The following is a 15,100-nucleotide window of genomic DNA, read 5'->3' as shown; positions in this document are numbered from 1 at the left end:
GCTTTACTACCCAGTGAAGGATGAGTGAAACACTGCCCCTTGGCTGCAGACTGTGTCACTTCAAGGTTTAGTGGTCACCTTCTTCCCGAGATCCTATTTTAATCTTTTTTTTTTTTTTTCATTTTAGTAACAAAAGAGGATTACAAATGTCATGGTTCTTTTATTGTAATGACATTGATTGTTAAACCTTCAAGGAAGAAAAAATAGCAGATGTTTAATAATTATCTCACGAGCGGTGATTGCAAACCTCCATTTTACAGGTTATAAACACTCAAAAACAGTGAATATTAATTAAAGATTGGAAGCTATAAACAATTGCATACCCCCATTTCAACAGGCTTTTTATTTTGAGTTCAGTAACTGTGCAAATGTAACATTGTAAGCATTTACAGTATATATGTGAACGGATAAAAGATTCATAAAAAAAAAGCAGTGAACAAAATAGTAGTAATGTTATTTATAAATTACTTTCAAATTTTAACATAAAAAAAAAAATTGGTTCAGAGGAATGCAACATTGAAATAGAAACTGTGTTGTCTCCAGTCTCCACTTTTCACTTCTTGTGGTTCTGTGTCTTTGTTCCTGTAGCCCCAGCAGACACAGGTAGGTCCAGCATCGTCACAGGCCGGCCTTCTCCACTTGACACACAACCAGGCCTCCATGTCTCAGAGCCCAGTGCGCCAGGCCTCCTCCTCCTCCTCTTCCTCCTCCACATCGTCCTCTTCATCAGCTCTCAGTGTTGGACAACTGGTCAGCAGTGAGTACCCCTTAGGGAACTGGACCCATTAACATGTAGCTGTGACATTTACCACACACAGGCATGCTTGCATTCAAGGCTTCAGAAGTAACTGTCATAGCACTGTAAATAAGGTGCAGGGCTACTGGGATGGCACTGATTTGAAGTGATAAGTCTGCAAGGTGTTCAACTCTTTCAGCACAAGGATAAACACCTTATAAATACTTTATCAGTTATATTTCCTAGACGAGAATACAGGTCTTCAGTGCTGGAAAGAGAAAATAATGTTACATCTTACACTAAAAAGATACCTGGGATTCTATATTGTCTTGTTGTTTAGCCTTCTGTGCACTCTGCTTCATCAGTAACAAGGCATTGGTGGCTTACTGGTTTTAAGCTTTCCCTGAGGTAGCTTCAGCTGCAGGAACACAAGCATTCTCCCTCCTTGGTGCTCTCTAGACATGCGGCAGCAGCAGGGGATTCTGAATGTTATATGTAGCTCAGAGAAGCAAGTGTAAACAAAAGAAACTCATTTAATTCTTGAATCTTTGCAGTTTTTGTTTTTAACTAAATGGACCAGATTTTCTGTAATAATAATGGTACACCTATTGTTTTTATTTTTTTAGTTGAATGTAGTTACCAAAAACATCTACTATTAATGGCCAGAGAGTTTTAGACATCGTTTTCCACTTTTCACATTAAAAAAAAAAAACAATAATAATAACTTTAAGGTCAATTTTTCTTTATACATCTGAGGATCATTCTGTTTCTTTCAAACATGTTGCTGTATGTAGAATTATTTATTTCTACACTGAATTATTCTTGAATTGTGCAGACAGTTTTACTTCAATAAAATGCATTATTGTGTATTTTTTTCTGCTTAAGGCTGAAGCATGAATATGCACAATACATATCCAATCTCTATTCAAGTTAATTGTGTTTAATAAAGGTTTTGGATACTGCAGCCCCTTTCTAACACTGTCCTTGAGCAGCATCATATGAATAGATTGAATATAGGCAAGATTCTGAGATTCATAACATGCGCCAGGACAGGATAATACAAAGGAATTCAAAGCTAGATGCTGAAGCTGCTGTTACAACAAATTACCTTACATGTCAATCCAAACTATACTTAACCAGACAACTGAAAGAACATTAAACGAACATATGAAAAAAGGATCAGTTGTTCTGTTTCTTTTCAGATGATATTCACAGGCAATCAATAGAAATATAACTAGCCTACATTTTTGTCACTGCCACTTTATTATTACAGAGGAGTATTTCTTTTCAAATGTTGCATACACTCATTTACTCTGAGAGAGGAGACAAGCAAATAACACCTCTATAAAACACTACCACTGGACAGCTTCACTCATTGATTGAAGGCATTTGTCAAAAATGTTGTCCCCTTGATTTGCTTTTTTTGTAGCCTTACCTCAGAATTTATACTTAGTTTTGTGACAGTATGAAATCATCTACAGGTTAGCAATGCCTATTATAGTTTATTGAATAAAATCAAACTAAGTGAACACCATTATTTATTTCTTTGTTAAATGCTAAGTACAGCCCTCAGGGTCCATGTAATGATGTGTTTGGATTAACATGATTGGATTGTGTATTTATACTGTCTGGAATATTGGTTAACAATACACAGCACTAAATACAGAAAGAAAATGTCGTCTAAACGCCTATTCAAAACTGCAACATATTTAAAGCAGTTAGTGGCAGTGAGTTTCATTCTTCTTATTTTTTTCAGACCCTCAGACAGCCCCCAGTGAAGTTGACGGAGTAAATCTGGAAGAAATTCGAGAGTTTGCCAAAGCTTTTAAAATCCGCCGCCTGTCCCTTGGGCTGACACAGACACAAGTTGGGCAAGCTTTAAGTGCCACAGAAGGCCCAGCATACAGCCAGTCTGCCATCTGCAGGTAAACATATACCATAGTCCCACATGTTTCAGTCACCTACCTCTCACAGGTCATAAATAATCATTCTTGAAGAAGACGTCTTTTTTTTTCTTATGGATCTAGTTAATTGAATAGTCAAGTTATATTGTCTAAAAAGGCGAGTCAAGGCTAGGTTTGAACAATATTTTACATTGCAGTATTCATATGAACTTGACCAAAGGTACTGTATTTAAGTTATAATATTTGACTTAAAACATGTGATATATATATATATATATATATATATATATATATATATATATATATATATATATATATATAATATATATATATAATTTATCATATATATATATATATATATATATAAAATCACATTACAAGCCAAATAATCTATGTTTGAATTGCTGAGAGGTGATTTAAATTTAATCGTTAGATAGATAGATAGACAGATAGATGTTGTTTGCATTTTAAATAAAGGTATTTGGAAATGCATTTGCATTTCCACTGTGTTTTTAATATAAATCCAAATATGTTGATGTTGTTGCACAGCAATACTTCTTCTTCCACGGTATGATATAAATATTATGTTTACTTCTTGCTGATGGTGTCCTGTGGTTAGTTTATTCTAATTACAAACTAAATATTTGAGAATAATATACCTCATTATTCTGCAACCTTTTAATTTAAACCGTTAATCTTAAACTGTGCCACAAGGTGGTGCTTGTAAAATGATAGGGGAGACAAAACATGGGAACTTTTTACTTTTTAGGATGGGACTGAAGTTACAGTTTCTATGAATCAGACACACTTTTAGTGAAATGAAAGCAGGGGCTTTAACTGGCACGCTAGTGAAATAATGTTATCTTGGACCCATGGCTTTCTTTTATCATTTGAGAAATGTTGTCAAATTTAAGTTTGTGCTGGATGTGAGGGATGCAGTTGATTATATGCGTTTAGAACTTCTCATCTTGATTGTTGCAAAGCTTTGTTTGTTGGTATAGCTATCACTAAACTTAGAAGGCTTTAGTTCCACTGCTTAGGTCCTTACATTGCTGTAATAACTTCTGTCCTTCATGGATTAGGGCCATCCTATCCAAGAACTACTAACTCCGTTATTCCTACTCATTTGTTGAGATCAGAAAATGCAGCCCAGGATCGCCACATAAAGTCAGTTAATTCAGCTGTCGACCTCGGAGCTAACACGACAACACAGGTAACCCAACAGGGAGATAAGACCAATGTATATCCTTCCAACCTTTGAACCTAAACATTTAAAATTGAAATTGAAAACATACTTTTTGAATGTGCTTTGATATATCAACCAACATTGAGCTCGTTATATAGATATATATAATATATATCATATATATTATATATATATATATATATATATATATATATATCTATATAATAATCGATAATATTTGCTTTGTTTTAAACTTTGCTTTGTTTTAAACTTTGTACAGTGCTCTGGGATGCTATGGTGTGAAGGGCGCTACATAAAAATGCATTTGTATAGTATTATATTGTATTAATAGCACAGCAAACAGAAGGATCAGAAAACAGATTTTTTTTTTTTTTATAGAGTCATCACGCTGTAACTTAAGTACTGTAAAACAGGATTTTTTTGCGGCAACTTAATTTCGCTAATGGTCTTCAAGGTCCAATTTTCCTGCAACAAATGTTTGCGCATCTTTTTCTTTTAATGTACGGCACATGTATGAATAATATATTTCACAGCACATTCATTTTGTGGATTTTTAATAAACGCGAAATTAGCAAACATTGCTTGCTTGCAAAATGTTCTTGTTTTACAGTATTTAGAGTAATGTATTTTACTGGTTAACATCATTTGGAATGTCTGAGTACTTTCATTAGAATACGTAGATAAATGTAAAGTACTTTTGTGCTTCAGCCGTCTAACTGTTGGATATCCTTTGCAACCTTTACTTTATTGGACAATTTATTAAACAAAGTATTGCAAGTTTTATAAAAGCAAGTTTTTCAGTTTCCTTAACTGAAACACACACACACACACACACACACACACACGCACGCGCGCACATATAATATTCAGCTTAAAAATATAAATGTTAAGATGTAGTTGTTGCTAATTAGAGGACAGTCCATACCAACATCTACTAACTAAGATTCTGTCGACTCTGTGGATATTAAGAATCTCATTGACATCTTCAAGTCAGAGGTGTTGAACTGGTGTAATTGGTGTCACTGTAGTCAATACAATTCTGGCCTGTCTAAATTTCCCTCTGATTAATTCTCAACAAACAAAGCTTACATTCCTTAAAATGGGGCTGGACATCCCTGGATACTGGAAATGAGATGTTGCATCCCACTGGATCGGTCTTGAGGAAGATGAAGATGAAGAGGCAGACTTTTGTTAAATCTTTCACTGCCTTCCTGCTTTGGAACACTGTGCTGCCAGCCTGCCCAACCAAGATGGCTGCCAACATTCTAAAAGGCTGACCTGCAAAAAAAATAAAAAAATAAAATCACTCTCTTCCTTTCCTGTCTTCTCCCTTTCAAAATATTACACATTGTCACTAAATGTGCAGCTATAAGTATATTATAATCAGATCAGTATTGCTACATATGCAACTATAATTTATGTATGAATTGTTTTTTTTCCCCTCAAATGTCAGGTTTTCTTCACATAAATGCATCAAAAATGTTGTTTCTGCTTATTACTTTAACATTATAGAAATATCTGAAGTAAGAAAATAACATTTTATGCATATTGATTTTTTTTTTCATCTTTACTGTTTACTCATTAGGCAAATGTTTGTACAATGTATTTAATATTTAATATTGATGTATTTTTCTTTAGTATTAATGACTTCAGTGTAGGAATACATATTTTATAAACAAAAAACGTTAATGTTTAGCATTTGGAAATTCTTCTTCTTATTATTATTATTAATTATTTGGCTGACATTTCAGTGTAAACTTACTTGTCACTGTTTGTAGACTAACTTTGTGTGGTAAAGTTAAAAACAAGGGGCTGGGCATATCGCTGGTTCATCTGAGCAGGTTTTGCAGTAAAAGACTCTGCTTTCTCCCTGACTTTTTAGGTCCCTGATCTGAGCACCCTGTCTTTTTGTCAGAGAAGACTTTACAGTCAAGCTTAGATTTCTCATGCTGTCCCAGGAAATGTCTCCCTAACAGTCAAGCTGGCACTCCTGACATTTCCATCACTGGAGTTGGTATTGTAACCCTATTCAATAGCCCCCGCACTATCCTCTTTGAACTCGGCAGCCGTCATGTTTGCATTTGTGCACATTTGCATTCACTAACGCTACCTCCTTTGCATGGTGATATACGTGGTGGTACCATTTGCTGAAAGCTATAATAAGAGCAGTGTTGATCAGCTCTGTCTACACCTTCCATGTATCGATTATAATCCTCAACACTCTTTGGTTTTCGGATTACTCAAAACCCTTCTGGTCCCTTGCTGCTGATTCTCTTTGATATCACCAATGTGTCGTGCATGGTATAAAGCAAAATAACTGTTCCAGCAGCTTTTGAAAGTTGTAGCTAAAAGAGGCCCTTTCTCCAAAAACAGTGGGGGATCTCCCGGCTTCATTTTATTATTTTTGAATTCCTGTGGCATGCTTTTTCGATTTACTTTGACAATGCCACAAGCGCCGGTGGTTTTTTTCATGCAAGTATAAAAGTTGCCGGTGTACACTACATGGCCCTTTCCTAGCAGTTTTGCTGTGTTCAGGAGCTGCATGTCTACTGTAACCAATTCCCACATCTTTATTGTAGGAATATGCTCCTACGGTGTACATATCCCATGCATAAGTATAGTTTATGTACGAGTCAGTGAGGGCAAAATGTTTTATTATAAAACAGTGATGTTTCTTTGGAATGAACTGCTGATAAAAGAGTCATCCACGGAAAGATATCATCGACTCATCCACAGCCAAATCTCGGAAGGGGTAATACTCTCTTTCAAAATGATCAACTTGCCTGAGACCTCTCCTTTACTGGACAACACATTCGAAAAATTAGGTGTCCAGGTAACTAACTGAACATTAGTACTCCAGTTTACTTTTTACCTCGCAATGAGCATTTGATTGGACAGGAAATAAAAAAAAAGACCAATGCATTTCAGGCGAGTATAGTCGTCCCAGGCACTATAGAATGCTCAGTGGGTGCTAATACCAGCATGTCATCAAAGATAAGCATGACAGTCACCCAGCATTCTAGTCCCATTCAGCGGTTCAGTGCTTAAAAGTAGTTATAACTAAGGTCCATCAGCATAGGCAACACTAAACACATGTTTATGCATGAGCTGGCAAGTGCACTTTTAAGAATGCAGGGGAATTACATTTTGTTTTTGTTTTTCCTCTTGGTCACTGACTTGTAGCCTCTACACAATCATTGAAAAGCCAGGAAACCAACTCTTAACTCATTTCAGTGGATGTTGCTGTTGTTGATCCAAGAAATCTTTTTACCTACTCTTTATATTTTTTATGTATTCCCTCCAGAACAGCAGTGTACTTTTCCTACAGTTTAAGATAAGTAAATAAGTAATATCAATGTGTGTTGTGGAAATACAGAAAGGCGCTGTAGGATTCCTCGACTTGCTTACTCTTCCCCTCTGTTTTGTTTTACAATCATGTACACTTTCCAAAATGGTCCTAACCTTTTTATGCTGTTCCAACAGGGACTGTGCTGTGTTCAAATTGTTGTCTTTAATGCTTGTTAGATTCCATTAAAGACAACTTGACTCCTAATTCAGGCAAAAGGCAGACACAAGTCTGAAGCATTTCAACTACGTATACATAATGTTAAAGGTGTAAAAAATATAGTACCTTTATTTATCCACTGTCTGCTAAATTTTAAAACTTTAATATTCGAAAAAGAAATAGACAATCTTTAAATACAACAAATGGATGTTGGGCCTGCCAATAGATGTAAAACGGGATGTAGCACCAAAACTATTTTTTCTGATCATATTTTTAACAATTTTATTTTACTGTAAACAGAAAGCATTTCAATTAAGCGAAGCACTGAAGCTTGCCGTTTTTTATATTATTGTCACACTTTAGCTTTGGAAAATGTAATGGACCCCTTGTTTTTTACTTCATAATTTTAATGATCTGATCTTTTTAAACAAGTTATCATGTGGGTCACTCTTGAACACAAGATGGCTGTGCCAGCTTAATGAGGTCTTCCTGGTGTGTGTAATTTAATGCTAAAACCAAACCTAATTTTTATAATTACATGTAACAGGATAATATGTATGGTGACGTCAGACCCGGAAGAAACACTCAAAACTGCCAGGTGAAATGTGAATTGTGCTGTTGCACAGTTTAATCAATAAACAGAAAATAAAAGGTTGCAAGACAAACAAAACACAGGACACGGCACTGGTAGCCAAAACATAGAGATGAAACAAAACGGACTAACACTATACAAACAGTTTACTAACATACAAACAAACACGGTGAGTCAAGACAGTTCTAACTATTAACTATTATTATTATTATTATAACCTCCGTCTCCAATCCCGTTCTCCACTCACCGAACACACAACCCGGAGTGAGTGAAAACATGCTGTTTTTATGCAGCTGTACCGAGACTCGATTGCTAATCGATCATTCAATTGGAGTTGCGGGACAACTGCATGTGAATTAATAAAGTGCAATTCCACATACTCACATATTATTACATTTTACTTGCACGTGAAGTGCTGTGCAATCCTTGTGACTAAATACAAATATACATTTTAAACACCCGTGTTACACAGACCCGTTAATATCCCATGTACCGATGACTATACACCAACATTAACACACAACATACAACAGAAAATACACACAGGGGCGGGGCACTTTGCCACATTACCCCACTAAATTTAACCCTTTGCGGTCCATTTATTCAGCACCTGTCAGGCAAGTCAGGTCCAATTTATTTTCACACAGGCTGTTTATTTTCACACACGCTGTTTAAAATATTTTTTTTCCAAGTAAAACCAGTTTAAAAGGCATTGTAATGCTAAGCAACATCAGTACTGCATCTCCAGCCAAGCCCCACCCCATGTTCGCTGTATTTTTCACATACCTCTTTATAGACATGCATCCTCTCCTGATCAATCGTTTCATCACCAAACTCCTCATTAATGTGATCCAAGTCATTATTTTATTACTATAACATCTCAAAAAGCTCTGCAAGTGTCTGTGATATTCTTTGAGCTCTGGATGCGGAAGCAGCTACCTCCTTTGTTTATCTCTGTATGGCGCAGCTGCTAGGACTATTGCTCACACGCCCTTTTTTCGGTTTCAAAAAGCTGCGTGATGAGATTTCCTCTAGGGTGCTGTAATGGATATACTTTGTCTAAAACTATGCTTCTATTTTATTGATCTAAGGGTGGTCTAGATCAATATCTGTTGTCTATACATACCCACTGTTTAAAATAGGGCTATAAATAGTTTTCTGGTATTGATTTTAAAAGTGAATATCTAATGTTTATTTGTTTTTACTTCTTTATTGGCAATCCACTTTTCTTCTCCTCTGGATTGCTTATCTGTGCCTAGACTTGATATTAAAAGTCACCAGAACTCAGTTCTATGTAATTTTTATATTAAATATGTTACAAGTAGCAATTGAGTAATAGCAGTTTTACTTGTGTATTATTCATAATAAAATTGTTATAATCATAACAGCTGTCCGGGTGAACCAAGTACTCGGCATACCCCTTGTTCATCTTTACCTTTTCACACAATGTAACGCAACATGTTTCATATAGCATTAATAGTTAGGGCTTCTAATTTTTGGGTTTTATTTTCCATCTCTCTCCATCTCTTTAAACCTTAATTAATAGGTGTCAAGCCTTAACTGAATACCAGATTGTTTAAATTAGCGACGCACTACTAGAAACTAATGCTGTGGAAATTAATAAGCTGAATTTGGCGATTAGAGCCATAACAAAGTGCAGGTTCAAATAGAATCGGGTGAGATCAATGCATGTCGTTTGTTAACTCAATGAGTTTGGTAATTGGTGTTTGATTAAGAAAGTGAATCGGCTCAAAATATGTTTAACGGGACATGTGATAAAAAAAAAACCCCAAAAGCTAGAAGCCCTATTTATAGTGTATTCTAAATAATATACAGATAAAATATAGCTGATGCTACTAGAATATACAGTATTAATTCTCAATTCTTAACCTACATAGTTAAAGTAAGTATTAGTTGTGTATTCTGAAAAATAATACAAATGTAAATAAAAGATCACTCAATGTACTGTATTTAGTAAGTCTGTTATTTCTCAAAACCATTTTCTGTTCACATCAAAAAAAGACAAACAAAATAATTTCTTTAGATCATAAGTTTGCTTTAAAAAAATAAATAAATAAATAAATACCTGGTTCTCCAGAGTAAACAGCGGTCTTGAATCTTATAGATTGCATTATAGATGATTGATTGCCTTTATACATGATATAGCTTTTCATAGTTTTATATAAAGGTTGATTAACGTTGTAAACGTACTTTCTAATCACTGTGTGTGTGTGTATATATATATATATATATATATATATATATATATATATATATATATATATATATATATATATATATATATATAGTAAGGTAGCAGGGAGGGGGTTAAAATCCTTCCCTGCTAAAAGCATGTGGGAATGCACTTTTGGGTGAGTGGGCTAATTGTTTTAATTGTTTTATTGTTTAGATAGTCCCCTGCACCTGGTGCTAATTGTAAATTGGAGCCAGGTGCAGGGTATTTAAGAGAGGCAGCCAGACTGATCAAGGCTGCTGCTGCTGAGTGAACCGTGTGTGTGAGCAATTGTTACAAAAGGAAGTGCTGAGTGAAGCCCGTGTGAGTTTTGTGTTTGGGTCAGGTTAACGGCTTAGCCGTCCTGTGTGTTAGTCAGGGATCTGCTGGTGTATAGTGAGAGCTCCAAAACTGAGTTAGGTTTTTGTTTGTTGTGTTTAATTTTGATCTTTGTGTTTATTAAAAGTGCGTGTCAGCGCTGAAAAATCAATTTCTGTGTCCTGGTTCTATTTTAAAAGGGGCAACGAACCATGAAAAGTGGAAGAATATCTTATATATATATATATATATATATATATATATATATATATATATATATAAATGTTAGCTAATAAAATGCACTGCTTATTACATACAGTATCGTATTGATTAGAACCCCAGTAATGAAACCTGTAATATCAGAATGATTGCAAACACCTTAAAAGGCAAGGGAACAAAAACAATGTGAAGCTACGTTACATGCTTGGTATAGCTATGTCTAACACCACCAACACTCTGAATATAATAAGCACTGACTTACTTTTGTGTTTGTTTGTTTGTTTGAGAGGTATCTCAAAAACCTTACAGGACAAACAAAAAGAGTATAAGAAGATTTTTTTTTCATTAAGTATAATTTTCTAAAAGTCAACATTAATATTGCAAATTGAGAACAAACAACTTTAGGGTGTTTAAAAGATCTTGAATTATATTACTTTTTTTGCTTTGTTCTATTTTTTTTTTGTTGTATATTGCAAGTAGGAGTGTAATGATTCATCGCATGTTAAGGTCATAACAGAGGGATGAATACTTACTCTCCTGAACTCATTGCATTTTGGTCTTTTAATAAAATAGTCTCTCATTTAATCTTATTGTGCATTGTACAAAGACCTCATCACTGCCATCAGATGTATCGTTCTACATGTTGTATCACGACCAGGATATCGCAGTACCTATCGTATTGGGACAGTAGTGTATCATTACACCCCCTGAATTGTAAGGTGTTTTTCTCCTCTCAGAATATACAAGTGTATTAGATGAATGCAGTGCGTGCTTTATGAGATTCACCCCATTAAATCTCTTGTCCCTCCATAATTTACAAACTTGGTTGTTCTCAACTTTCAATATTTGCATTTTTCTGGTTCCACTCAGCTTGGTAGTCAAGCAATGTAAAATGCATCTGAGCTTTCAATTGTTCTCTTTTTTAATGTAATAGGCAGGAGTTTATTCATATTCCTCTAAAAACTGGCTTTCCATACCCTGTAGCATTGAGTTACACATGATTTTCATTTGTTAAATTTCCATTCCCACAGAAACTGGCTGGCTGTGTCAGCTTGTGTTGTTCTGTTCTTCCCCTCTTTGGAATGAGTTCTATTCATAAAACACTTTGGCCCACCAGGTTTAAATTTTTTCCAGAACAATACCAAGACTGCAATTAGTTTATGATTGTTAGAAATAAAGTTTTATTTTCAATAATAGTTTATAATTGTAGTAATTCCCTCAACCTCTAGACATTCATGGCAGTCAATGTCATTTTGTCTAACTTAGTCTAACTGACAAAGCAGTTATTCACTATGCTCACTCTCAGGGAACTTTACATTAAGATTAAGATGCTTCAAATTAAAAATGTTTTCCTTCAATTTTTTTCTTTTTTTTTTCTTTTTTTTACTATTCATATGTCAGCCAACATATCTTATACAAATAGTGCTCAGCAGGTTATTGCCATAATACCAAATCATATTGTATCCATGTTCCTGTGTTTCAGTGCACAGTTCCAACTGCCGAGTTGGAATTATGAATTATTCTGAATTGTTTTATAAGATAAAATATGCCTTGTAGTGACATGCAGACCATGGCATTATATTTTTAAGATAGCTTTTAAACCCCTGGTTAACTTTGGGGCTTTGCAGGGTCCAGGGGTTGTTTGTTGGGTGGTATAGTTAAGCAGCTACCTGTATCTTTATTTGAAAATGACAATGATATTTATGAAATGTGTCACTAAATAATCAATGCTCTTTTTTTTTAACAATTCAAAGGAATTTTGTGCGTGTTATACAAATACAATGCTGAAACCAGGAACAGCAAGCTCTTTCTTATTTTGTTTCATTGATTGTTCATATCAAATCTTGTATGGCAGAATTGTCTATTTGTGATTGATACAAGTATTTTAAATTGGTTATTTTGTATTTTGATAGGAGTAATGTTAAAGTTGAGTTCCTCCTTTCTGTTCCTGGGTTCTCTTAAATATCTCTGCCAGCCGATCAAGGGGGTTTCCTTAGAATACATGTTCTGCCTGTTGGGAAGCGGGCAGGCACCTGGTTTCTTCTAATTTATTACCATCCATGAAATGAGTATCTGGCAGCTTCTAAGGAAACCCTTTAACTTACCAAGGCAGGCAGGAAGTCCCAACCTGACAGAGCATCAGAGTAAGACTCTTCTTTCTCAATTTTCCCCAGACACACCATCCTGAGAAGCCACTTTTTCCTACCACAGGAAGCCCAAGAGAACACTATAGCTAGCAGTCTGACAGCCAAACTGAACCCTGGCCTTTTATATCCTGCCAGGTTCGAGAAGCTGGACATCACCCCTAAAAGCGCCCAGAAGATAAAGCCCGTTCTTGAGCGATGGATGGCTGAGGCAGAAGCCCGCCACCGCTCCGGAATGCAGAACCTCACCGAATTTATCGGCAGTGAGCCTTCTAAAAAGCGCAAGAGGCGGACATCGTTCACCCCGCAAGCTCTGGAGATTTTGAATTCCCACTTTGAGAAGAATACACACCCCTCGGGGCAGGAAATGACAGAAATAGCTGAAAAACTGAACTACGACCGGGAAGTGGTCCGTGTCTGGTTTTGCAACAAGAGGCAGGCGCTGAAAAACACAGTGAAGCGTTTGAAACAACACGAGCCAGGATCATTGGTGTCAATGGAGCCTTTGACAGACTCTTTGGAAGAGCATTCTTTAAACAATTGAGAACAAAAATCAAATAAAACAAAGATTCCCACCAAACTATAGAAAACACTCACTAGTAAATAAAGCCTGAAAACTGTGGACAGTAGGATTCATCACAGTAAACACGTTCTCCCTATCTTTAAACAAAAAAAGACACAGCACTCAGTGTGTCATAGTGTAGTAGTTGAAGCCAGTCTTTTAATGGCCCTAAACCAAACCAAATGAACAAAGAGTACTGTTTCTGTGAAAATGTAAAAACATGTTTGAAAACCTTCTGTTTTAAAGAGAATTCTTAGAAGTCTGTCATCTGGAGCTTGAACTGGGACTGAAAGCGTTCAGGTACCAAATACTGAAATTCAGTATGAAAGAAACAAAACACTACTTACCAAAGTCTGAAATGTTGCAGTGAAGCTAGATTGTTGTTCATTTTTGGAGTGTAAAATGTGTTATAACTTTTTACATTTGTACTGATAGAAAATCAAAGAACTATCTTTTTTTTTTAAATATATAAAGAGGTGGTTTCTTGTCAACACATCACTTGTCACCTCTGGGTAACACAGTTGTTACAGATTTGTGTTTTTTTATTTTATTTACTTTTGTAAGCTTGAACATGTTTGTGTGCTATAATGTCATGCAACACACTAATGAAATTATAATCTTAATCTGTCCTTTTCCTCGTTGTTGTTCATATATTTCTTTTTAATATGTTGTTGTTCTTTGAATTTGTAAAAAGGGTACAGCTATTTATTAATTTTTATAAGAGCTTCTAATAAGAAATAAGGCAGCAGAAGGAACCCAGTTGACAGTCAGAGCAAAACAACTGTCAAGAAAAAAACACTACTTCCCAATATGGAGAGTTTACATCAAGTCAGCCGATCATTGAGACTGTGCTTTATACTGGAAGAGACACCATTGGGGATGCGGCTCTGTGCAACCTGATAGCCAAAGAATTTCTGCAGGATTCTGGTCCAGAGGAATGCAGAAAAGATGAAGATCACGTCTGGGCCTGAACCACTTCAAATACTTTTTAATTTTGTACTGTCTCTTGTTAATTATTCCTTTTTTTTATTTATTGGTATTCCTTCTATGTAAATATTAGATTGCTAAGTGTGTGGACTTTAATAATTGGTTTCATACAAAAAGAAGTCACTAGAAAAAGCTGAAAAAAAAAGATTCATTCTAAAATAACACAGGTGAGGCTACACGTGGGGCTTTAGTAGGTTGTTTAGTTAATGCTCTATCTAGCTTTTTACCTCCAGAGGCTTGGGTTTGAATCAGACTTAGGACACAAGTACACTGAGTTTGGTGGACTCAATTTACCCTCATTGGCAAATATTTTTCAACACAAAAAATACACAGATGAGCTCTAGGCATCACTAGAGAGGTCAATGATTAGATGTACGGAGACTGAACTGTTCCTTTGCGCTCACAATACCACTGCTTGGCTTTCCCTGCTCTAATGATATGTAAAGAGTAGTTTGATCTCCAGTGCTGTCAAAGGGGGGCAAGGCCACACACATTTTTTTTGTTTTATATGACTGTTTAAATATGTCTTATTGTATACGTGTCATTTGTACTTGTTAAGGGTTCAGTATTTTGTGAATATTCAATGAGAAAAAACTTCTACACAAACCACTGGTCGCATTCACTGCCCTTTGTTTCACAGTAGTGTTGTCTTGAAGTTCTTTACAGGTTCACATGAGATCTAAAATGCTGTTG

At 35.5% G+C, this 15,100-nt stretch overlaps 1 protein-coding gene across 1 annotated transcript in view; it reads left to right on the top strand.

Moving 5' to 3' along the window:
- The window catches only part of LOC121307818 (POU domain, class 6, transcription factor 2-like), a 114,314-nt gene extending 100,912 nt beyond the window's left edge, over positions 1-13,402 (top strand). The window contains exons 8-10 of the mRNA XM_041240105.1: positions 589-757; positions 2,493-2,661; positions 12,889-13,402. Coding sequence (XP_041096039.1) covers positions 589-757; positions 2,493-2,661; positions 12,889-13,402 — 852 coding nt within the window. The remainder of the gene's footprint in view (positions 1-588; positions 758-2,492; positions 2,662-12,888) is intronic.
- Positions 13,403-15,100: the final 1,698 nt, after the last annotated feature.

This window comes from Polyodon spathula, chromosome 3 (genome assembly GCF_017654505.1).
Source record: "Polyodon spathula isolate WHYD16114869_AA chromosome 3, ASM1765450v1, whole genome shotgun sequence".
Taxonomy (NCBI): domain Eukaryota; kingdom Metazoa; phylum Chordata; class Actinopteri; order Acipenseriformes; family Polyodontidae; genus Polyodon; species Polyodon spathula.
Note: the sequence above shows the minus strand (reverse complement) of the source record. Positions and strands in the feature narration are given on the sequence as shown.